Source organism: Lonchura striata, chromosome 16 (genome assembly GCF_046129695.1).
Source record: "Lonchura striata isolate bLonStr1 chromosome 16, bLonStr1.mat, whole genome shotgun sequence".
NCBI lineage: Eukaryota > Metazoa > Chordata > Aves > Passeriformes > Estrildidae > Lonchura > Lonchura striata.
The window spans coordinates 14,811,209-14,836,958 of NC_134618.1; the positions used below are offsets into that span (position 1 = coordinate 14,811,209).

Genomic DNA, 25,750 nt, shown 5'->3' on the forward strand with positions numbered 1-25,750 from the left:
AGGCCCAGCCTGTACCAATGCAAAACAGCAGGCAAATGTGCACCTGGGATTGCATTCATTCACACTTTGCAAGTTAAAGGCAGGAGCCTCCATGCTCAAATTAAGGAGTTTTACATGTGGGTATGATCTGAGCTAACCACGGCCTTCAGCTCAGTGCCCAAGTTAATTCTGGAGACAAGACAAGACAAACCAGCAGTACGTCCACATCTTCTTTAGGAAAGGTGGGGGGAGGTCACAGTGAACCATGCTGGCAAATACCACTTTCAGCCATCTCTGGCCTTCCCCTGGATATTTCAGGTTAATTATTTATGCTTGTACAAACAGGCAGCCAGATTCCAGGATACATTCGTTTTACTTTGTAACAGAAGATAAACACAGGCCAGCAGGCTGGTGGCGTAGAGAGGATTTCACTCAATATTTCCTTCTGTATAGACCATCTTTAATCATAGAGATATGCAGCATAATCATTACAAGCACCACAGGCTGGTTGGTTTGTTCTAAGATAGAAGCAAAGAAGAACAATGAGGCTTTGGAATAAAAGCAATAAAGATCTTGACATAAAATGAAACTAAAGTTACTGCACACAATAGGAAAATGAAAAAGGCTGCAAAGCAGATCAAATTTGAGACATCCAAGTAATAGAAATATCTCTGCTAATGCTTCAAAGTCTGTGTAGGTTTTGACTTGTGAACTTGGTAGCCTGTGTTGGAGTGGCCCAGCAGGACAGTCCCCTGTGTGTGCCAGCTCACAGCCTGGTTTCCACAGCAGAAATCCCAACATTCTGAAAAACTGCTTTGGGAAGGCTGCATGGCAAAAACAATGTACATGAAGTGGAAAAAAGCCTCCTCCAAAAAAGGAGAAAAAAACAAACATCAGCTATTCATCACATACTGCTCCAACACCCTAAAACTCATGGCCCACAATTAAAATCTTTGCTGAATCTCTTATGTGAAATCACGTCTCATCTAAACAGTTCCGTGGATTTTGTGGAAAATATTCTGAATACCACAAGCCACCCCTTCTGAACTGCCCTGAGGAATTACTCTGCTTAGAGTTGTGTTCTCTGCACATAACCTTAAATGAGACTTCACTGCAGATAAGGTTTGGTTTTATTTCTACTACCAGACAACCCATGAAGGTTTCACATATATTTTTTTTTTAAGGATGATAATCATTTCTATGTGGTGGGATACAAAAAATGGTTTGATGGGAAAGGAAAGATGGCTGAAGTGTGTAAAAATGCAGTTTCTCTATGGCTAGCCACATCACTGAACTGAAATACACCACTTTATTCACAAATTGCACTTTAAATTGTCACCACAAAGGCCAAGGTTTCTATTCTAGTCATTTTTTTGTTTGCTTTAGGAATACTTTTGGTCTTTCTCTTCGTCTGCTCGAGACTGAAATGCAAAAATCCAGACTGCTTTAACTTCTCAGTAACCGAACCCGAACCGCTGCAGCGCCGGCGAGCACGAAGAGATAAACAAACCCACAGCCTTCCCTGACATTTGCCAAATAAGCCAATTAGCCGTATGGAACTAATTTCATCCTGACATGCACCCTGAGTGGCCTTCACTAACGATCTCAGCATTGTGGTGCCAATGAGATTTGCAATCTGAGACACAAACCAACCAAAAACCCATGAGACCCCTCTGAATTCAGGCCCTGCATTCATGCCCTGACACTGGAAGGCTCTGCCTGAACTCATACTAAACCAGGCCTTGACTACCAGATTAAAGCAAGGCTTCATTATAAAACCCCTCGATTCTCAAAGAGTCGGTAGAGTTGATACACGAACCCTTTTTGTGGCCCTTTTGTGTAGGCTGCAGTAAAAATCAAAGCCTCTTTTCAAGGCATGATCTCCTCGTGGGTTGGAACTTGGCTTTGTGTAGCCAGTTGCAAACACTAGACAACTTTGAAGAGATCTTCAAAAAACCACACACCCAGAAAAAGCCATTTTTATTAGTCCATTAACATGTCATTAAAGTATCTACTTCGTCAGGAATCAAAATTCCATCCTACCTAAGCAGAAGCCAGTCACGAATGAGAGGCAGTTCTCCTACTGCAAAAAAAAAACCCCAAGTTGGCAAAACAAGAGCTTCATCTCTGCTCCTAAGAATTACTCAAACTGAAAAATTCTCCAACAATAAGTCTTCACATACAACCAGCAAGGGCTGACTTAGCCCTCAATAATATAAATCATTGAAAAACCCAGCAAAGGGCTATTGGAAGAACAAGACTCATTAAATTCCCTTTTAACTGAGACTGTGTACAATACAAGACCAGTAAAGTGAGTTTAAAAATTAACTGACTGACATGCAAAACTTGGAGAAACACTGAAGAGTTATGAAATAAGCTGAAGAACTTTGCAGGGATAAAAAGGGAGATCAATAGGAAGCTGAATTAATGTTGATGTAGAGGATCTGAGAAAGGCACACAAATCAGAGGTGGGAATAAGCTTATCAATTATTACTCATACCAACTTTTCTCTCTTCTCCCCCTTCTGCTCACCCCTAACAAATACCTGAGATAAAGGTCTCTCAGATTAAATCTTTCATTAAATCCCAGTTGTTGCCTCGGTTTTCTTATGACTTTGCGATGCCTCCCTCTAATCCAGGCCAAGAGCATTGTCATACTCTCCATAGAGTTGCCCATTTCCTAGACAGACATAAACCCCAAATATCCCCAAACGCATGAGTCTTACAGACACACCCTCAGCTCTGAAAGCAAAAGCTCCCCATGGGGTTTATCTGGTCCATGTGCCACTCAAATTGTACTTCCATGGGTGCTTTTTCTCTTAAAGTTTATTTTTTAGGGCAAACCTTTCACAAACTGCTGTTTTACCACTTTCAGCTAATTGTTCTTGGCCCTGCAGTGGTTGCTCAGATGTAGGAAATGCAGCCAGAGATGCTGGGGCAAGAGTGACACTTCCTCTGTCACCAAGATGTCTTTGAAGCTCTGTCTTCCCTCACATCCCTTCCACTTTCTCTTTGCTGACCGTCTCCAAATACGTCCAAAGCACAACCAGTTTCTGTGAGAACTGGAATTTAAGAGCTAAGTCAGTTATTGCCATCACCATTTTTACAGCCATTCCCAAGAACAGCCCATCATTTACACAGCTGTACCAGGAAATATGTTAACAGAACATAATGTAATTTATACCCACTGTATGGTTTCTAAAACTCAGTCATCCACCCCCACCAATAATTCTGCCAGGAGCACAGCCAAGTGGGACAATAATTTTGTAAGGAGAGATTTCCCAAATTCAGTCAAGATTTTGCTTTGTTAAAGTATCCACAGTCTCCCAATTCCCTGAAAACAAAGGATACACTCAGGCTTCAGCTACAGCATCAGCTTCTAAATAGTATACACTAGTAAGATACAGGAATATCTGTAAAAGCCTCAAAACTGCTGTTAAAACCACACAGAATAATATGCTATTCTTAGGGCAGATACAACTTCTTAGCTGAGAGCTAAACAAAACAATTTCAATAGAAAAATTCCCGCTGGAAATACAAAATGGACTTTTCATTTACTCCACACTTCACTGTGCAAGTTTACAGTTACTGGGATCAACACAGCTCTGGAATTCATCCCTTATTCAATCTTTTGCATCTCTAACCACGTGCACTTGCATTGAATAATTCATATTTCCAAGCAAGTGGTGTCTATCCAGACAGACTTATCTGCACGCCTTGCACATTCTTCTTGTGCTCACACTTTGGATCAGACACAACGTGAGCTGTGCGACATCATCACCAAAATGAAGCTAAAAACACACCAGGAAACTATGTGGCTCAATTCCCTTAAATTGCATTAAAACTAAGGAATAAATCCATGCTGAAATCTCCATACTTTGCTTTTACAGTTACCCAAGCACCACAAAAGCATCTGGAAAAAAATTCCTAAAGCATGAAAAACATGTTCCTCCACCCACATGCACTCATAATTCAGATTCCAAACTGAATTTTACTAAGATGGCCAAAAATATTTTGTACTTTCAACACCAAGGACGTTTCAAAGCATCTTTTTCAAATTCCTAAAAATGTCAGCACCTAATGGGACCCTGTTCTCATCCCAGCATTGCTAACAATAGGTCCCAGGCAGAGCTGGGGATCGAACCCAGCTCAAACCCAGCCCTAATCCCAAAGCCCCAGTAACAAAAGGTCCTTTCTAGAAATCCTATCCAAATGCTCAGCTATATGAATTTGTTTCTCTGAAAAATGTGAGGCGAATAGCATTAAATTAAAAATCACATACAGAAAATACACCCTGAATGCTTTAGATATTGCTGAGGCATAAATTAGGTATGAACTAGCTGACATTCCTGTAGAAGAGAACAGTGCCTGTGCTCAGTCAGCATTTCAGGGAGGTGTGTTTCATTTAAGGTGCCTCTGATCTTCATAAGTTCAAGGTATAAAGTCTTGAACACCTTATTTTCATTACCAAAAAGAAGCCTAGAAGGACTCTCCTGTGCAGCTGATCATTTGCTTACTAATTCAGTACATAAAAGAAATATTATGTCCACTATAAAACACAAAAATTTAGATTCTCCTTCTTCCCAGATATTCTCTCCGGGACTACCCAGACCACTACTACAACTGCATGTTTTATAAGCAGTTTGTGAGATTCAAGTTACAAGTATTTTTCTGTACTAACAACAGCTTTCCCCCCCCCCCCCCCCCCATGAAACATCATCCAATTAATGGACTTCAAAATTCCGTGAGGAAAACCTGCACAACTGCTCTCTGCTGCTTTATACTGGAGGAGAAAGTGCAGAACACGAGACCAAAACCAGAAGCAACACATTTGTGGGTACTTAACTGAGCACTACAATCAGTAGAATGCACAAGCACTCACACCAATTAAACCAGACCCAGCCTTGGGGTCCTGTCCAAGCAGCAAAACACTGGAAATGTCAGGAACACAACAAACAACTTTTGTACTCTCTAAGCCAGTACTAGCTCAATATATAAATATTGCCTTGCCTCAGAATAGCTGCTTGTTATGCAGAAAGCAGAAAAGAGTCTGACCTGCTGCTGCAGAACACGTGAAACCTGTGAAAGAAGAAACCTTGGTACAGAAAATCTTGGCAAAGTTTGAGTAGATACATCCAAGCAGCAGTTCAATAGAAACACTGAATTTTTGTCAAACAGCAAAAGGTCTACAACTTCCAAGCTAAAACGAAGCAGATTTCTCAGTTTAAAACATAAAACATATGTTTTTATCTCCAAAGAGTGGCTGGTATTTACATTCCTTCACATACAGGTAGTGTCAGCATTTCAACAAAGCAATTTGAATGTTAAGCATTATTGTAAAGGAGGAGAAAAATGTAATTTAACACATTCTCAATCACAATTTAAAACTGAGATTTGTTTTTCCAGACAAAACCAGTATTTGACTTCTTTGATATCTTAATGCAATTAGATACAAAATCAACTTTGCACAACAAAAGTTTCCAATTGGGGTATATAATAAAATAGTACAAAATTAATGTCTGGTTTTCATCAAGTGCTAAGTAGACTGCTCAAAAGCAAGAACATTGTTATTCAAAAACTTAATGGCATTATGTGCAAGTTATGAACTATGTAAACTATTAGTTCATCCCATGAGGCTTAAATGTATCACTAAAAGAGTTGTAGTTAAATAATCAACATGGAACGTTGCCTTAGTGCTCAATATACAGCTTTGGCTCTGGACTGCTCAACTCAGTGTTAAACTGAAGTTTCCTTGTGAACCAAGAGCAGGAAGCTGGCAAGAGAATCACTTCAGTGACCCAGGAAGCTGCTGATGTTGAGATTAACTTCCAGCAAAATGAACGGGTGGGGGGGGAAAAAAATCCCTGTTTTTAAAACACTGAAAATACAAACAACAAATTTTGCCAGGGCAATTTTTAGAAGTTCATAAATACAAGTATAAAAACAGTGACGACCACTGCAGTCACATTGTTCAAGAATCCACATTTCTTCATTCATACAGAAACGGTGAATGAAGAATTTTCAATACAGAAATTCCACAGGAAAATCTGGCTTACAGGCTACTATGTACACAGAAATAAGAAACCTCAGAACACTGCATGGGGCCTAACTTATTTCAGCATAACCAAGGCTCATTTTGCATTTCTTTAATAACTGGGAATCTTGTAACAAGCAGTTGCTCAAAATCTATTACAAAGAATAACACTTACCAAGCATCTCCTCTGGCACTACTAACTTCAGTAACTGCTCAGGAAAAATTCCAGCAGGTACTGGATGACTTTTCAAGAGGCACAGTCAACACCCCAAATTTTTTTTTTGCAAGTAAATGAAAAGCATTCTTTCTTTCATGTAAGGCATCATCACCGTATCACTGCTTTACCACCACATACCTCAGGTTAACAAATGCCTCAGAAACTTTCCCTGATTTCTAGCACATCTCGCTGTTTTCCAGGTTTGGATTTCAGCTGAGGCATGCCGAGTGCTTTTTGGCATGTTTGGATAGAAACATTAAAAGCCTCAAGTCTTGTCATGTAAAGCTTTTCAAAGCCATGGGCCTTGCTGCCAAAGAAACATTTCCATGCTCTTACAGCTTTTGCCTTTATTCTCAGACCTGCTGTTTGCTTTGTGGTCAGGATGGTAACAAACACATGAGCTGGAGCAGCTCTTGCTGACCTGACCCTGAGTGAGCTCTGACTTAAAAATCAGGGCAGTGAAAGTCCATATTCAGTGAAGAGTAAAGGGAGCACAAAAGCCCAGAGCCATGAGTTCATTTTGTTCTAGGCTACTTAGAGTGGCCAGCCAAAAACTGAACCAGCTGGAATTCATTCCTAAGTACTTCTTTCTTCCCAGAGCTCCCCGGGCTGTCGTTATCAACCTGAGGATAACAAACATATGGATCATCAAGATGGAGTTGGTGTTGGAAAGAAGTGGCAGAGCCTAATGGTCCATAATAAATGAAGTCTTGATCCTAACTTGGATCTTAGTACTGAGGTATAAACGCTTTTAATGTCTTAGGGGGAAAACTGCCCACACTAGATGGAATTAAACATTCCACTGACTTCTCTTCTTGATGGTTTCCTTGTTACCAGCTCTTGCACAGATCTATTTTTGTCTTCATTAACATTCCATATTCAAATTATATCCATCAGATTCCAGACGATTCAAGAGGCATGTGCAAAAAAACGGAGGGGAAAACGACACCCTGACCATTCAGGTAAAATTAAAAAAAATAATTCAGGCTAAGTGCTGAGCTACAAAATGGAACAATTGCTTTAATTTTCTATACAAAATCTAAAATAAAGGTAGCAAGTTTAAAAACAGGAAGAGAGAAGACAAAGTGTGTTTGCCCAAATTAAATTCTTGGCATCCTTTCTCATTTTGCATCAGGTACATTAGATGTTTTACAATATTGTTTTTAACTCCTGGAAATTTTTTCAATCTCCAGTAGTTTGTTTTGTGATTATTCTGCCAGTTATAATTTCTTCCAACATCTGCCTAAGAGGCTACAAATTGCTCTCCACTGTCTTCATGTCTATTTTTTCATTTGTTCGGAGAACTCAGCTCAAACTCTCCTTGTTTACAAATGAAAAACCCAAGGCAGCCCAAACACCTGTGTTTGTGGAGGGCACTGATGCTAAAAGGTGAGCAGCCACCTGGACACCTGCCAAGGAATCAGCTTGTCTGGGCTGATTAGCCCGGGCCTGGTGCCAGCCCTGCTGAGCCTGGGGAGGGACATGGAGAGGTGACAGTGGTGGCACTGGGGAAGGAGGGGGACTGCAAGTGGATGTGAAGCTGTGGCAGAGGCGAAGGAGAATGGGACAGAAACAAGGCTTGTTCCAAAAAAAGACTGCAATTACAGAGGTATTAATAGCTTTGTGAAGCCAAATTTTTATCATTCATTCACCTACTTTTGTTCTTTTATTAACCCCAGGACTGAATTATTGTTTTCTTCTACAGGACATTTGTCCAGCTGTCACAGGGAAAACATCCCTAAGCAACAAATTTTCAAAGGAATTAGTATAAAAGCTTTTATGCAGAGGAAGAAAATGTGATTTAATAACGAGTTCCATTTAAGAACCACAATGAGAGAATGATGTGTAAGAGACTTTTTGTGGTGCTGCCATTGTTACAGGATAAGTCTTGTCTACATGAAGCACGTAGACACACTCTTTCCAATCTACCTCATCACCTATTAGTCACACAAGTGGTAAATCCCTAAAAGCACTTTGGCTCAGGCCATGCAAATGCTGGATGAACTGAGTTACATCAGTTCTCATCTGAGTTCCTGGCAATGAGCTGCACGTGATGCTGCTGTGCCCGAGGAAATGTGGGTCAATCCTGTGTGTCCCGGCGCTGGATGTGCACGCTCTCGAGGGACACAGCAGCTCTGTGACTCAGGAGCAGCGGCTGGCAGGAAGGAATTAGTGATGCTCCCTGCTGGGCCGTTCACACAGCACTCCCCATCCTCTGCAAAGGGATCTCGGAGCACTCCAGAACTCCCTCAGCAAAAGGCTCCTCCAAAATGTTCAAATGATGGAGAAGGCTGTCAGGCACTTGGTACAATAGCAGCCACCAAAAAGAAGCTACTTCCTTCAGAAGTAATTAATCACCCATGGTGTTTGGGTGTAAACACCCAGATCTCACAGCCATGTCTCAGCTGAGCAACAGTGAGATGGACAATCCAACACTTTGGAGCAGGATTCCTCCCAGGACATGCCCTTGCTGGATGTGGTTAACCAATAACCTCATGGTAGCACCCCTTTCTTCCAAACCTGATCTCCAATTAGTACCAAAGTTCTGCAGATCCCTGTTATATCCGTGTTATTGCCCTGTTACACAAGCAAAGCCACCCTCTTCACTTTAGGTATTTTAAGCAAATGTCTCATTCTTGCATGACCTAAGGGAGGCACCAAACTGGGAGCTGAATGGCACCAAACAGGACTCTGTGAAAAGAAGGCTTTTATTCCAAATAAAGCTGTATCAGCCTATGTGTTATTCCCTTGTTCTAATCATATAGGCCAGCATCTATTTAAACTGCCAAGCTAATGACTTCAAATTTGATCAATAGTCTCTGTTTATTCAGCCAAGTGCTACTGACAGTCACCAGGGATGAACAACAAAACAAACACACTGGTCAGAGCCAATCCCTGGTTGAGCAAGAAAATCCAATCCATGATGGCAAATACCCTTCGATTGAATGGGGAGGTGGGGAGGGAGCCCATTGCCCACGGACACAGACACAGCCCCTCTCCTCTGTGCCCACAGAACATTTATCCACATTATTCTGCTAACAGCCAGCTCGTGAGCTGAGTGAACTCAAGTAGAATTAACATCAGAGTGGCTCCAACTCTTATCGTGTGCCATTGCAGCTATGCTAAAATATTTCCATTTGTTGTCAGATTAAGCATGGCAGGACATAACAACAGTAAGAGGATGTCACTATGCCTTTGAACCATAAGCAGTGACTTCCCTCACTGTCACCTTATCCACTACAGAAGGAAATTTCCTTTGGAGAAGCTTCAAGAAAGACTGGAATCATCTTCTTGAAAGCAGGACAAAAAAGTTCTTGACTGAATCTCCAGCCAAAGGACGCTAGGAATGTTTTAGTTACAGACTGGCTGCAGAGAGCAAAATAAAAATAGAGTTTAGAATAAAAACAGATAAGTAGAGCACGCATAGCATTCTAGCACAGATTTTTCTTTCAAAACAAATAAACATTTTCATTGCAAAATCAGTTTCTCAATAGTGGCTTAACAATAATATATGTGGACTTTCCTCCCATTGGCAATTTTTATTAACAACTTGCAAGCTCCTCACTAAAGAAACCTCCCTTTCAAATCCCAAGTGAATCTGCAGTCACAAAGTTTGGGATCTGGGTGAAAATGTTTTAGTGCATTATTCCGACCAGGATGTTTGGTCAGAATTTTTTCAACATTATACATCCATCATTTTGTTTGTCAACAACACCTTGTTTGCCATTTTCCTTGTACAAATTGCCAGTGTCCATTACATCAGTAAATCCCACTACTGCTCTGAGATACCTTGATCAAAGGTATTACATAAATAAACTGGAGCTTGAAGGAAAAAACATGATGACTCTTCCTATACAACCTTAATGCATATTCAGAAACAGGACATTATGCAAGTGACACCACTCAGTCACAGGACCCTGCAAAAAAAAAAATGAAGAAAGTTGTCTTGAACAAAAAGTTCTTTATCAAACTACTATACTAGCACATCCAAAGCCCAGAATTTAATACCTAAAAAACCCAGTACATGAGGATAGCTGGTTCATTCAAAGCCTAAGATGTTTGCTTTCCACTTTAAATTGACTAACTAGATTGAATACATTACATTTCGCATGGATGGTTAACAGTGCTAATATTCCAGACAAAATGAAATGCTGTATGAGGAAAATTCTCACTAGGGCTACCTCCCTCTGGATATATTCCTTGCTCTCACAGTTATTTAGTATAACAGAGCCCTAACAATTTCACTGAACAGGATTACAAAAACAGCTCTTCACAGTTCATGGCACAGAAACTCCCAGAAATATCTATTTCTTCACTACCTTCTCCACACAGGGAATACACTTGAAAAACAGGCTGACACTTGCTTTGTGGGAATCATAAACTAATATAATGTTGGTTGCTTTGTTTTTATGAAGAAGGTGCTTCTTATTTATCAAATAGTCAAGATATTAAAAGCCAGCCTTTTATTTGCATTCATATCACAGAGGACTTGCACACCTCAGAATCAGATATTGTCCAAGCACTGAATGACAAACTACTGATAAACCCAAAAGAGAGCAAGTTTTAATAAAAAATTTCCACAAGAGAAAAACCTTTAAACACCATTTCACTCCTTACTCCAATGAGCTATGTGGCACTAATTTGAAGTGATAGTGCTGTTCTTTTAATTAAAAAATGCCAGTAGGAGGCTGATGCAGTGGCTGGTGCTGGAAGCGACGTGCTCGCAGGGCGCAGCTGAAGCTCTGTGTGAGGAATTAAGGCACAGTTTCAGCTGGGTGAAAAGGCAAAACAAAACCCCTAAATCCAAACAAACATATAGGGAGTGTTATTACAGGTGCTTGATAAAGTTATCTGGATGTTTGGCTCAGAGAATGTTAAACTCTGGGGGAAAAAAAAGGCAACAAAAACCCCAAACACTCTCACTCCAGTTCATGAATCTTGGTTTACTTATAGGTGTGTGGAACTTAATTCAAGTATGTCCCTCCCCTTCCTACCTCAGAGATCCTCTCTCACTTTCCCAGGTTGCTCCTTCCACATCTCCTGTGCACAGGGCTGGGACCAGGACCATTCTGCCAGACCATGGGAGGGTGGGTTTGCTCTCCCAAGCTCCTCATTTCCATGAGTTCTTGAGCCCTGGTCTGCTTAATGTCTTTGCCTTTATCAAATTTGACTGGTCAGATAAAAAGCCAAAAATTAGTTAGAGGAGAATGACAGGTGAGATCCCTTTTCAGCCTGGTAATTTTTCAGTCTGGAAAAAAAGATTAAGCTTGTCCTGTAAGTTTATCCATCAGCCTGATGGTCAAATAAGGCAGCACTTTGTCCTGGAAAGTGTAGACAGCTTCCACATTCCAGGTTTCACTGCTGATTTGTGAAACACCAAAAGGCTAAATAACTGATTAATCTACAAGAAATCCTCACAAAAATATTTGCTGGATCATTTCCCACTTGGTCTTGCAACATCTTAATTCCAACAGCCCAGAAGACACAACCACAGGGGCAACCACATCCAGGGCATAAAAGAAGAGCTCTGCCCTGGCATCTGGGAGCATGACAGCCCTTAAAACCAGCAGCTGCTCCTCCTGATACAGATCCCAGAACCAAGCAGGACATTTTGCCTTTACTTGGCATATGGAGCAGCAAAGAGAAGTGAGTTTATCCACAAGCTTCTGGTATATTTACTCACCACTCCTACAATGACTATTTCAATCACGTTTACGCTACCAGCATCATCTCAAACATCACAGATAAATCTGTTTTCTTCGGCTGTTTCAAAGTCTGTTTTCTCTCTGCACACTTGCAGGATTTACATCCTAAGGCAATGAGAAAAAAACCTGTTACTACTTTCCAACTGGGCTTTATTTTCTCCCCCCCCACCCTTCCTATCAAAAATAGCTCTCATCTACGTTCTCGTTCAATTTGGAAGTAGCACATGCAGACTTGATAAGCATCCTGCAAAGGAAATGCCTTGAATTGCAGACTACTTACAACATATTTTCCCAAGCAACATTTATAAATCCCATTTGATGGCTGGTTTGCTAATTTCTATTGAAGCTTATCAAAACATTATTTGTAACAAGTCAAATTACTTCTGTGATCGCACAAATTTAAAAAAATTATAAAAGAAACGACTGTGACTAGAAGTCCAAGCCAAGCTGCTGGGTTATAGTGAAGTGTTATTTATCCTGTTATCAGACAGCCCTGGAACTCCAAGGAGGTATTTCATTTTAAACTAAAGAACACAACACAGAAAAGCACCTATATGCTTCTTCTGTTTGCTAAAGTCTCCTTCTAGAGCTGGTGACAGCACAATTATTGGAGCTGATTCCATCACCCTCAGCAGATCCAGGGGCTGCAGACCAGTGCTGGGCTGCCCAGCTGTCTCACACAGAGCTCAGTAAATGAGCACAGACACATTAATTAATATATCTTGAAAGAAGTCTATTAACATGAAATTCCCTAAAATTCTTGGAAAGAAGGAATAAAAGATGTTCCCATTATGGCACATTAGCTGTACACATAGGATACTATTTTTAGTTAATTATTTCCCAATATGCAAAAGTCACTCTTATAAAGAGCCAGACACATATTCCTATACCCTGGGCTTTTCCAGAGGTAAATTTAATGTTGGGTTATTGAATGAATGATGGAATCTCTGGGAAAAGGTGCTGAGATTTAAATCTGAGTGTGGTTACATCACAGAACTTGGTTATATCACACACTTACCAAGTTGTATAAAGTCATTAAAGCCCGAGTTCAGCACTGAAGCCCTTCTCTGACTCCAGAACATTCGGAGGCTGACCGACCGTGCTGAGTTTCACAGCTGAACCACTCTCTGGCACCTTCTGGCTTCCCTAACTTCACTTTTGCCTTTTAACCTCATCTCACCTTACTTCACCACTCATCTGTGCAAAGGGGACCTCAGCAGAAGTATTTTCACTGCAGTTAAAAACAATTTCAGGGGTGGGTTAAATGCATCAGGCAATCACAGCACAAAAATGCTTTACGTAAGAGATGGCTGGGAGATGAAAAATTAGATACACAGCAATTCCCTGCCAATTCCAAAACCCACTACATTTCAGGCATTTTTTTTTTCACTAAGCCATTTCTGCTCTCTCTGATCTGCTCAGTTGGGTATTTACAGACACATGAGATATGAACATGCCCACTGCAGCACTTAATGTGGCCATTACCTGTCTGCAGATGTTTTTAAGAAAGAGATATGAGAGACACTTCTCGGAATTCCTTGGAATATAAAGCACTGAAGTAAGTATCACTTCAAGAGCCCAGAAAATTCACCCAATTCCTCTTTCAAAGGCTGACATCAGACCTTTAGCTTACACTCACCCACTCAACTGCTAACCTAAAGTTTACCAAATGTATGGATTCTCTCCCCGTTAACATTACAGGAGCAACAATGCGGTATCTGCTAATTAGACTTAGACTTGTAAAATATGATATTTTAATCCAGAATTAAAGTGAAGTTCCCACATGCTTATAAAAATGTCTGCACATGGGAAAGGAATCACAGCACATCAGCTACAAGGACAAAGAACACAGATTCCCTGGGAAATGCATCAATCACTGCTAGTCTGAATCAAACTGAAATTCTTCATTTTTTGAAATTCTGCACTTGTGTAGTCAAAAAAATTTGTTAAGGCAACAGTACAATCCATATACTCAGTTCATTTTCTGGAGTTTTGATAGGTTTTTTTCCCTTTTGCTCCTCAGGAAAACAGAGCACATGGATTTCTAAAGATGTTTCCTTTCCAATAAGCTTTGCAGGTCATACACCCCATGTACTAAAGAATGTGAAAGCACTGACCAGAGGGATTGAATTTTCTGCTGCAATGTCCGGTTGGCTTTGGGGGTGCAACACAGACCAAATCTGGCATGTGAAGAAGAAAGGTCAGGGCCATGAAAAAAGAGAGTCTGGACTGATGTGAGGAGTTGCCAAAATAAATAAATTATTTCCCAGTATAAATAAGAAAGGCAACGATCTTCAGTGTTTTAATCTTTATTTTCAGGAGAAAAATACAAAGAAGAGGTTGTGATATTGTCCTGGAAACATCAGGAAGACAAATTAGAAGCATAGAATTTAACACATGCAAATTTAATTTGTTATTTTGTGACGAAAACAAGATATGGAAACTTTAAATTGATAAATATATAACCATTTTATTTTAGTCTGATTATTAGAGGAAATGGGCAGATATTTAAGGAAGACAAAACTGTAAACATATTAAAAGGTCAACAAAAATGCTATTTTTCCTAATTCACTCATCCAGAAATGCCATTTTACTCCAAATAATCAAATGTATCTACAAAGATCTCATCAACTTGAGGAAAAAAGACTGAATCCTATAAAAAAAAAATTCTTTTCCTGACACTGGTTACCTACAAAAGCAAAAACTCCTGCAAGAGAAGGGTAATAGCAAATTAACTATGAAAGCAAAAGAAGCAAATTGTATTTTCTTCAGCAGACCTTCTTCATAATGAGTGGAGAAATAAACATCCACCATTCAAAAAAACCAACCACGGGTAAAACTGCCCATTAGTGAGGACATTCAGGGACACTCAGCAGTCCTGCAGTACACAGGCAGTGTAGTGGTCAATGGTGTGGTTTAACCCTGCCCTTCGTTCCCAAACTGCTGCACAGCCTCAGGAATCAGGACCCCGAGTGTAAAATGGGAAGCTGGTACAAATTCCAATTCCACAGGATTTTCCATCGTTTCTTGTGGTTTAGGATTATGAGTTTAACGCATTTGAACTGCTCCATCACACAATGGCCAAGGCAGGGCAGGTGCTCACCGGAGCCCAGGACAATTCCCTGCAGCTGTGGCGAGGTGAGCACAGCTGGAACAGCTGCCTGCAGCATGGCCAGCTCACTGCAGGGATTGTGCATTATTTTTCCATTACTCCCAAACAATAATGGATTGTTTTACCCACAAACAGATGAACAAACCTTCCATTTAAATACTTTCTGTTAAATGGTATTAGTATGCGGAATAGTGCCCATATCCTCCAAAAAACACCCAGGGAAGAGGATTTTTCTGGGGGAGGGGAAGACGAGTAAAGTGGGCTCTGCCAGCTTTATCTATCTATGCTGGGAATTGGGTAGCCTTGGGGATTTTTGCCTGCTGTGCTTAGTGTCCCTGACAACAAGCCAGTTTGAATTTTGGCCTTTCACTTGACAAAAAATGACTTACTGAAGAGGAAGGCATCAAGCTATTACAGCCCTGTGGAGAGATTCTTTCTGAAACAGCATGGATGCTTACTCTGCCAATTCAACTAGAGCATCATCAGATTTATCATCCTACACCCCCAAATATTCACTATGTAGCTGCCAGTTCATAAGACAGCATGACAAAGTTCCATCCTTTCTGCTACGTTCTCCAATGATATTATATACTTTCCCAGACACAGAAAACTGTAAAATATCCCCAGGGATTCCCTCTCACAAATTACTGAATTTTCCCTTAAACACATGTGAAACAAAGTTTAAAAACACATATCATCTTAATGCTAATTGACCTACTACCTCACTTAGCAAACATATATGCAGCTTTCTTCTTTTATTACATTAGTACTTATATAAATAATTTTAAATTGAGATATACACACTTGCTGCGTGGTTTACAAAATCACTAATGTCTCCTCTGATTTTCTCTCCCAAAAACTTCCAACACACGACTTGCATACACCCGAGCTTTTCAATGTTCAGCACCTTAGTCTAAATCCTAGAGCTAGACTTACACAGGAAAGCTGAATTTGCACTGAAGCAGCTGAAAGTGTGAGCACAGGTTTTCTTCTGCCAGCTTTCTCATGGCAGGTGACAAATTTTTGGCAATGAGGGTCAGCAGACCAGGAAGGAGATAACATCTTAAGTTACTGCAGCAGTATTTCAGGAACTCACTTTTAAGCACCTGAAACATCACAATGTCAAAGCAGCAGCTTCCTCACCACCAGCCATAATACAATAATACAATAATACAAGTGCTCCACGCCAGCTACCCACAGGCTTAACTGCAGCCTGCCAACAGACATGGGAGAGAATGTGAGATGATATCCAGGTGAAAAAAGCTGGAAGTGGTTCAACTGTAGTACTGCCCTCACAGAGGGATGGCAAAGCATCAAGGACCATAGTAAGACCTCAGTGAAGACATTCCCTAAAAGCTGAGCAGATCCCAACACAATGGTTGTCAACCTTAAGACCCAAGATTGCACTGACTCCTCTGTCCTGACAACTGTTGGTACAGGAAAGAGCAAACCCTCTGCAGTAACAGTTTAATTCACTCTGGAGGAATAAATCAGCACCTGCTTCCATGAAAAACATGAAAAATATCAAAGCTTTCAGTGATAGTCCAGATTTTAGTTGTTCTCATAGTAATACTTTGACTATTTCCAGAGGAATAATAATAGAAAAACATAACAGCAACAAAAATTATTCCAAACTTAGGGGAAAAGATGGCAGATGAAACATCTCTTCCAGCCCTTTTATTAAAATTTTCTCCTCACTCAATTCTTACACGAATTGCTCTGCTGGTTTAGGTATTGGTTTCATACCTAAACTTCACACCCAACTGATTTATCCACATCACATCCAAACCATTCTGCTCTGTCCCGCTGCCTCCACCAAGACAGCCCAAACCAACATGACAGCGAGGAGCTGACTCAAGAACCATAAATAGCAGCAAGTAATCCAACCAGATTAAGCCAGCTCTAAGCATGGCAACTGGACTGGCTTCAAGGTGGGCAGTAATCCAGGTAAACCTCCAAAAACCACACACATGGATGGCATTTACATGATGTTCTTCTCCATTCTGTGACCCATCAAGCAAGACTCCAGCCAGCTCAGGAAAAACTGAGGGGGCTCACTGATCTTTATTTACAGTGGCAATTTTAGCAGCCTTGGAGCTGCTGTCAGTAATGTTCCTCTACCCAGCACACAGAAAATCGTGGTACAAGAGCAACCTCCTCACTGAGAAATTCAACACTACTTGTATTTCCCTGGAACTGATGATTAATTTTGAAACACAAACAGAAAGGATGATGCTACGAAATCTTAGAAATGTGATAAAGCTGTTTCAAGAAACAGACGAGAAAACTGTTCTTAGACTGGTGGGCAGTATGGAATAAAAAAGAAATCATGAACTGCACAACCACATCCCAAATTGCATTTCTTTATATGAAGACATTCAATTTGACAAAAGAAAGTTTCAAATCAGGAATAAAGTAGTTATTGTTTCTACTTTCTCCGCCGGAGGGGGATAGTCAAACAAACTCCTGGTGATTTAATTTACTTCCACCAGGACAATGGTGCTGGCACAAATTTGACTTACTGGGAGAAGCAAAAAAGGAGACTTGCTCCCCATAGCCTGCCCAGAGGAAAAGGCTGCTCTTTGGATTCCCACTTTGGCAGCCCAAAAATGTCAGCTGGCCAACTGCAAAGGCTGTGCTCTCCACTTCCTCCCGTGAAAGCAAAATTTTATTTTCTTCAATGTCCCCAGAGTTACATGCCCTGAGCCTCTTTGCCATTCCTATCCACAGGGCTCTGAACAGCCACGAATTTACCTTCACGAAAGGCTGCTGCTTCCCGAGGCAAATGGGGAAGGGAGGCAGAGGCAGGCGAAGTGCCTCACTCAGCACCACACAGGAAATCTGCGGCCAAGCTCCGCACGGAGCTCCAGCCCCACGCTCCAGTCGCAGACGTGGGGAAGAGAAAATCCTTACGAGAAGAAAATAACAAGACACGGATTTCGACAGGTTCCCAGGTCACCACACTAAATAAATTTGGAGCTACCCAACTGCTGCTTCCCACTGTGTCCCCCATGGCACAAAGCTGGCTCGATATTAAATACCAACTGCCAGGGAGGCTGGGATGAGCAGCCAGCTCTTCCTGCCCCAGTGCTCTTCACCTGGAACCAGTGGTCCTGATGCCCAACCATAAAACTACAGCCAGCCCATGATGTATTTACCATGTCTGATTGAGAGATCCCTACACAGATATTCACTGTTCCTGAACACGGGACAGGAAAGCGTCCAGGTCACCAGTATTAGTGATGCTATTGATCAGTCAGTTAACTCTGCACTGGTCGATGCATTAGTCATGAAAGGGAAGTAAAACATCCTGACATTTGGGACATGCTTTATCCTGTGCCTTTGTAACAATCCTAAGTGAACATTGCTCTAATGACAACATAATGTTTTATCTTCTACTTGAAGTCACCGTGCTTTTTTATGGATTCCTTGAATTACAAATGCAGAAAGTCCCAAAGCCACCCATTTACCAGCTATCAACTGGCCAGACTTTGTGGCTGGGGCTTCCCTGAACTGGCTGACTACACTGAGCTGGAAGTGTGTGCAGGATACTCATCTGTGTCACTTCTTCCCTCTTCCCCTTTCTTTGCCACTGCTAAGCACAACCACCTTCCTTACAGGAATCTGATTTATTATCTACAAATCCCCTCTTGCTCCCTTCTCACCTCACCGCAATCACCTGCTTCATGTTGTCTTCCTCACTCCTCCCTGATGCTTCTGACACTGCACTTTCTTACCCCCTCACACCTGGGAGGATCCTCACCTACACACGCCTTCCAAAACTGCCCCCACGAGCAGCAAACCTTCCCAGGCCAGGTTTTCCAAGGAGGAACTGAGTACCACAGTGAAGTGAGGTGCTTGGAGAAGATTATTTGGATCCTCCTGTGACACCAACTCTGGCCTCTCTGTTAAAGAAGCTATTTTGCCATCAGTCCTCAACACGGCCATTTGACCATGTATGTGAGATCCAGCTAGGAAGTGATCCTTAAAATTTAAATTTCTTTAGTTCCACAATGGCTCCAGAAGCCAGCCAGCTTTTAACACCTCAGCTGAGGTGTTTAAAAAGCCAGAATAAATGAAACTAGAACCCAGCTTGCAGCTTTTTTGGTTAAGTTCCATGTTTAGTCCATTTCTTCATGGCCATTCCAGTGCCATCTGCAACCTTTGCCTACAAGCTACCTGGATCAGGGTGTCTGCCATACCCAGCACGATGAGACTGCAGTTTTCACCAGTGCTTGTGGGTGATACAAGTGTGAGCAAGGTGTGTGTAAGCCTTGGAGATGATGAACCCTTTGGAACTTCCCCAGGGAGCAGCAGCAAACAAAGGTTTCAGAGAAGCACAAGGGTAAAAAAGGGACACGTGCTCCATGAAGGTGTCCTGGTCTGTGGGTCGTGTTTCTCCTTGACCCAGCAGACCCTGAGCACATTTGGCAAGGATGTGCACTCACAGGATCACTTTATTTTTCCATCCTTGTGCTGGCAATTCTGCCACTGCTGCGCTGCCCTGATGGCAGCACAGATAGGAAGAGACCATAGATTTAACAGAAAGTTTTCTCTTACTTTGCCTAAAACTGTCTGGCTCTTGCATCACCAGCTGGGGTAAAGGCTTTAGTGAAAAGGAGAGGAGAAACTGAGATATGACAGGAGATTAGCATATTTGAGATCAACAGGCCACAAAGCCATTTTAACCTGTCATGCAACTCATTGTTACATTGAGGTTTTTAGTATTTCTGCACAGGGTGCATTATTTGCCATTTTACTTCATTACAATTTGCATCAGGCTAGGACTGACATCCTTACACATTCTGTATAAGCTGGGAGACCACTTCTGCTAATCATCAGCAGATTGAGAACTTTTGCTTATATTCACATAAATAACCCCAACACTCCGCTACTGTAAATACCTTTAGAACAAATGAGGAAAAAATTATGATTAAAAAAAATCACAGAAGATTTAACCACTGTTCCCTTGCCATTCACCCAATGACACTGACAGGCATACTAAGTGGTATTTACACTGCTATTTTCACTGCAAAACTTCAACGGTGCCTAATCACAGGAAACACAATGCAGGTAGTAAATCATAACAAACGAGGTCCTCTGTCTTGATTTAAATGTGCTCAAATCTCCCAAGAGCCGAGGAGATGAGAAAACAACAGCCAGGCTGGCTGCAGCTATTTGAGACAGGTAAGTCAGCACCCCAGTCCCAGCCAAGAACTCAGCATTGCCCAACGATTCCAGAACTAAACTTCTCCCAGAGCAATTTATTTGTTGATTAAATACAGCAGTTTTTGTCACATCACCCAGGTTTCCTGCTTGTAAAAATAGAAGATGTGTTTGAGTAAGGAGGAGATTTCTTCGATGCAGTTAAAAATGGGGAGTAATAAAAAATAAATCTACCAAGTTGCTCAATGAACTGAAACTTCAGTCTGTTCCAGGAAACATTCCCAGCCCAGAGAGAAGACTAGTGTATGCTAAAAGTAAAAAAGCATTTTGCTGCAGCATTCAGCCTTTAAAATTAAACTCAACAGCTTCTCTCTGTTATTTAAATTATCTCCTCCAGCTCAGAAGGGCTATGACCATGGCCTAAGTTACTTAACTCACATTTTTATTGACTGACTTGCATAAAAATAAGCCACATTAAGGACTGAGCTGACATTTGGTATACATCACCACAAAACTCATTTCAGATCAAACATCATTCATACAACCTAAAAATATTTCCAGCCTTCTCCCATCCAAGAAAGGGATTTTCAGATTTACATTATCCTCACAAACTTTGGTCTTCTGAAGCACAAGCGGTGCAGAATCAAAGGATTAAAAGAACACCAGGATTTTTATTTTTTGATGATCTGCCTCTGAGTGTGTTGTGTGCCAGGAGCAAGTTAACCTGTAAGTGCAGTTTCACCAGCACCGTTTTCTCATTATTTGACAATGTTTTATGCACCCACACACAGAAGATCCCTCTCCAGAGACCAATTCTGGTCACCCAGTGCTGCACTGTGGCTTCTCCAGCCCAACTGACCTCCAAACATCCACTTGTTGCCTTTGAAAGAATGGATTAGACCTTATTTTTTAATAATTCACACAGCAGTCTCAACTTCCCAACAGCTTCTCATTAAAGAAGCAGGCTCGGCTTCGACCAGAGCAGCTTCCAAAAGACTTAATCCAGATCTTTCAGGGTCCAACATAAATTGGTTTATCCATCCATGAACCCTCCAGAGGCCTCACACAGAGGCAGGACAGACACAGTTCTGGGTGTCACCTCCTGCACAGGGAAGGAACTTCCAAAGGTGAATGCCACAATGTGCCAGGTAAAAACAAGCTGAGAGGAAGGAAGCAAAATTAAAGAAACACACTAAAAAAAAACAAAACAAAACAAAACAAAAAAAAACAAAACAAAACAAAAAAAAAACTACACAAAACCATCCAGCTAAAAGCAACTAAAAGGGTATTTTCTCATTAGCAACTGAGTTATCCTCTTTGGCACACAGGAGGTTGGGGGGGTTGTTAATTAAAGTGAAGTAAGGCAAATTATGACAGGCTGTGCTGAAAACCAGTGAGTGGGAGAGGTGGCCCTGGGAATCCTGCTGGGAATGGTGAAGAGGAGACCCCAGGGAAGAGCAGCACAGGGATACCCCATGGGAGAGGGAACAGGGAAAATCCTGGGAAAGAGCTGGGAAGGGGGAAAGGTGTCACAAGGATGCCCAGGGCCAGGGAAGGTGCAGAAGAGATCCCAAAATTGGGCAGAATGCAGGGGAGCGTTATCAACAGGGATGTTCCATCGGGAGTGCAGGAGGGACCCATCTAGGGTCAGGGTGCTGGAGGGGTGGTGAGTGCCACATCCATGGGGGAGGGTGCAGGAAAGCCCCCAGGAAGGAGAAGCGTGCCCTGAGCTGCTGGAGAACGAGGGGGACACAGTGACAAACCCCCGCCCTCCTCACATTTATGTCACCCCAAGGGGGCTCAGCCACCTCACGCCGGAGGGGCGGGAAAAAATAGAAATACACAAAAGCGCAGAGAGGCTCTGTCGGGCCACAGAGGGAGAAGCGGAACAGAAAAACGGTGGATAAAAGTTAAGCGAGGCTGGGAGCTCGGGCCCGGCCGGTCCTCCCCTCACAGCCAGGGGAGGGGATGGAGGGGATGGAGGGGAGGGGACCCCGGGCCCAGCCCGGGGTGTGCGGCCACACACACCACACACACACACGCCGCTGCTGCCGCCCCGTTACCTGTGAGGCGGATCTTGATGCTGGATCCGTTCCGGCGGGTACCGGGATTCGACATCGCGCCTGGAGCAGGAGGAGGAGGAGGAGAAGGAGGACGCGGCGGCGGCGCCGAGCTCAACCGGCGGCCCCGCGCAGCCCCGCCATGCGAGCCCGCCCGCTTCTCACGATGCCGGGAATGCCCGGATCCGTGTTCCGGTGGCCGCCGCAGGCTCGGCGCCCTCAGCCGCCGCCTCAGCCCCAGCCGCCGCCGCGCCCGCCCGGCCCGGCCGCGGAGCGCCGTGGCCACGCCCCCGCCACGCCCCCGCGCACGGCGGAGGGCGGTGACGTCAGCGCGCACAGCGGCGCGGCCGCGGCCGGACGCCATGAGGGGAAGGTCGGGCGGGGAAGGTCGGGGTGTGGCGCATGCGCGGGAGGGGTCCGGGGAGCGCCCCCTGGCGAAGGGGAGAGCGCGGGGGAACGGGGAATTCGGGAATGGCGGAACGGGAATGGGGTGGGGGAATAGAGGGGGAATTGGGGAGCAGGGATGGGGTGGGGAAATAGAGGGGGAATTGGGGAGCAGGGATGGGGTGGGGGAATAGGGATGGGGGAATAGAGGGGGAATTAGGGAGTAGGGATGGGGAAATAGGGATGGGGGAATAGAGGGGGAATTGGGGAGCAGGGATGGGGCGAGGAAATAGGGATGGGGTGAGGAAATAGGGATGGGGGAATAGAGGGGGAATTGGGGAGCAGGGATGGGTTGGGATGGGGGAATGGGGAATAGAGGGGGAATTGGGGAGCAGGGATGGGGTGGGGAAATAGGGATGGGGGAATAGAGGGGGAATTAGGGAGTAGGGATGGGGTGAGGAAATAGGGATGGGGGAATAGAGGGGGAATTAGGGAGTAGGGATGGGGAATGGGGAATAGAGCAGGAATTCAGGAATGGGGATGGAGAAATGGGGGGAATAGAGGGGGAATTCGGGAATGGGGGAGTAGAAGGGGAATTGGGGAGTAGGGATGGGGAATAGAGGGGGAATTCAGGAATGGGAGTGGGGAAATGGGGGAATAGAGGGGGGACGGGAAAAGGAATGGGATGGGGAAATGGGGGAATAGGGGGGGAATGGGGGAATAGAGGGAGAACATGGGAAAAGGAATGGGATGGGGGAATAGGGGGGAATTCAGGAATAGGGATGGGGTGGGGGAATGGGGGAATAGAGGGGGAATTCAGGAATAGGGATGGGAAAACAGGGGAATAGAGGGAATGGGGGAAAAGGAATGGAATGGGGGAATAGAGGGGAAATGAGGGAAAAGGAATGGGAGAATAGAGGATAATAATGGGGGAATTGAGCAGAATAAGAGCAGGATGTGGGGGGAAAGGGTGATGGGGGATACCTGAGGAACAGCATAGGGGCAAATAGAGGTGGAATGGGAGGAATTGGGGTGCCTAGGGCTGTCCTGGGATGAAAAGGGACAAATAGGATCCCTTTAGGGATGAATAGGTGATCTCAGGGGTGGAACAGGGGCAACATGCAGGGTAGCAGGAGGGTGACAGGGTGCCTGGGGGTGAATAGGGGCTCTCACAGTGGCATGGAGGATGTATGGGGGGACACAGAGGGAGCACAGGGATGCCTGAAAGTAGCATAGGAATAAAGGAGTCTTAATTTGGGGTAAACACCACTACAGGCGGGGGCAGTGCCTGTTCCATCTCCAGAAAAGGGACAGCACCTTCTCACTGTCTACAACTCCCTGATGGGAGGGTGCCAGGTGGGGAATGGACTCTTCTCCCAAGTGCCAACACAAAGGAAAAAGCCCCAGGTTGTGACAGGGTTAGATGTTCGAAAAGATTTATTGACTGCTCAAGCAGTCCCCACTCCTGAGAATGTTCCAGGGAGCAGAGGTGGCACTAAAGGGGTAGAAGCTGATGGAAGTCAGTGGGAGATTGTGGAGGTCTTTCCCAGCCTCAATGATCCTCCACCTGCTCCTCTGGGGAAGGTTTTAATTAGAAAAACTACTTTTTTTTGTGCATGACAGGAGGGAGGTTGAGCTGCCCTGAGGAAGGACAGCATCATCATGCCCCTTTCACTGGTGTCCCATCCCATCCCCCTGGGAGGAGGGGATGCCTGCACTGCCCCCCAGCTGGAATTGCCCCAGAGCTGCTGCCTGTGCCTGGGGCTGGCAGGGGAGGGCAGCGCCCCAGGCCAGGCAAGCAGCTGCCTGCAGGTCGCTCACACACCCACACAGAGCCTTGGTGATCCCCAGGCACTGGGCCCAGTTCTTCAGCTGCCAGGGGAGACAGCAGGCACGTCCCAACACTCTTTTTAGGAGGGGCATGTTGTCCTGGCCTCTGCCTTCAGGACAATATTTTGTTAAGTTACAGACACAAGGATGGAAAGGAACAGCTCTGGGCCCCTGGCTCTGTGTAACACCACCCACCACAGATTTATGTCCAGCACATGCCAGAAAAAGAAACCAAGATATTTCCTATTTCTCTCTTAATCAGATCATCAGCAAAGAGCAGCCCTGCCTGGGCCATGGGAAAAGCCAACAGGGCTGGTCCACAGAGGACCAAAATCCAAACTCGGGGCAGGCACACAGGCCCTAGCTCTGTGTCTGAGGAAAGAGCTTCCTCACATTCCTTGTGCCCAGGGAGCTGTGGCCATTCCCAGGTGCCCCATCAGCAGTGGGAAGCCCACAGAGCCCAGGCAGCAGCAGCCCTGGCTCAGGTGCATGTTCAGGCAGTGCTGTATCATGTCTAAGTCCATAGTTCTGGATGTAAGAAGCACTTTGCATTTCATCAGATCCCAGTATTTGAATATTAAATAAATGATACTAAGCCCTGTTACCCATAAGCGGGGCTGCCCAGCTCCTCCCAGAGAACACATTTACTACCAACTCCCTTTTCCCTGGGTGGCCTGCAGGAGAAATGCATAAATCCTCTGATGAACAGATCCAGGGAAGAGGAAGAGCCTCTGTTTCCTGAAGAGGAGATTTCCCCTCCAGATTAAGCTGTCACATCACCTCCCACTGCCCCTGAGGCAGCAGAGCCCTGAGCCCACCCAGGGACACTTTGAAGAGCCAAACCCCCAAAGCAGGGAGGGAAAGCTGCTCCCTCACCTTGCCTTCAGCAAAGCCTTTGAGCTGCTTCAAGCTCTGGGTAGCAAAGGATTGGGGAAGGGTCTGCTGGGAACCACCAACACTGCAAGGATGGAGCAGTGGCCAGCAGCTCATTGAGAACCCACAGCACAAAACCTTTGTGCCATGGGCTCAACTCCATCCTCACCTTCTGCTGGAGACCACACTTGGAGGGCTTAGAGAGAAGGAGAACAAGAGCCAGGGACACACCACGGAAACCTGAAATACAGGTCCTTGGAATTAAAGAGCAGAGCCAGATCGATGGGCTGCAGGCTGATGGATGGCAACAGGGAAGCTGCAGCAGAGGTGAATCATTGCCCCTGCACTGCCTCCAACAACCTCCCTTCCAAAGGAGCAGCATCTACTCAGC

General features: G+C 44.0%; 1 protein-coding gene across 4 annotated transcripts in view; it reads right to left on the reverse strand.

The window, feature by feature from the left end:
- Nucleotides 1–22,520, reverse strand: part of SMURF1 (SMAD specific E3 ubiquitin protein ligase 1) — a 45,142-nt gene extending 22,622 nt beyond the window's left edge. For all 4 annotated transcript variants that reach the window (XM_021549618.3, XM_021549611.3, XM_021549603.3 and 1 more), the window contains exon 1: nt 22,276–22,520. In XM_021549618.3, coding sequence (XP_021405293.1) covers nt 22,276–22,330 — 55 coding nt within the window. In that variant the 5' untranslated portion in view covers nt 22,331–22,520. The remainder of the gene's footprint in view (nt 1–22,275) is intronic.
- Nucleotides 22,521–25,750: the final 3,230 nt, after the last annotated feature.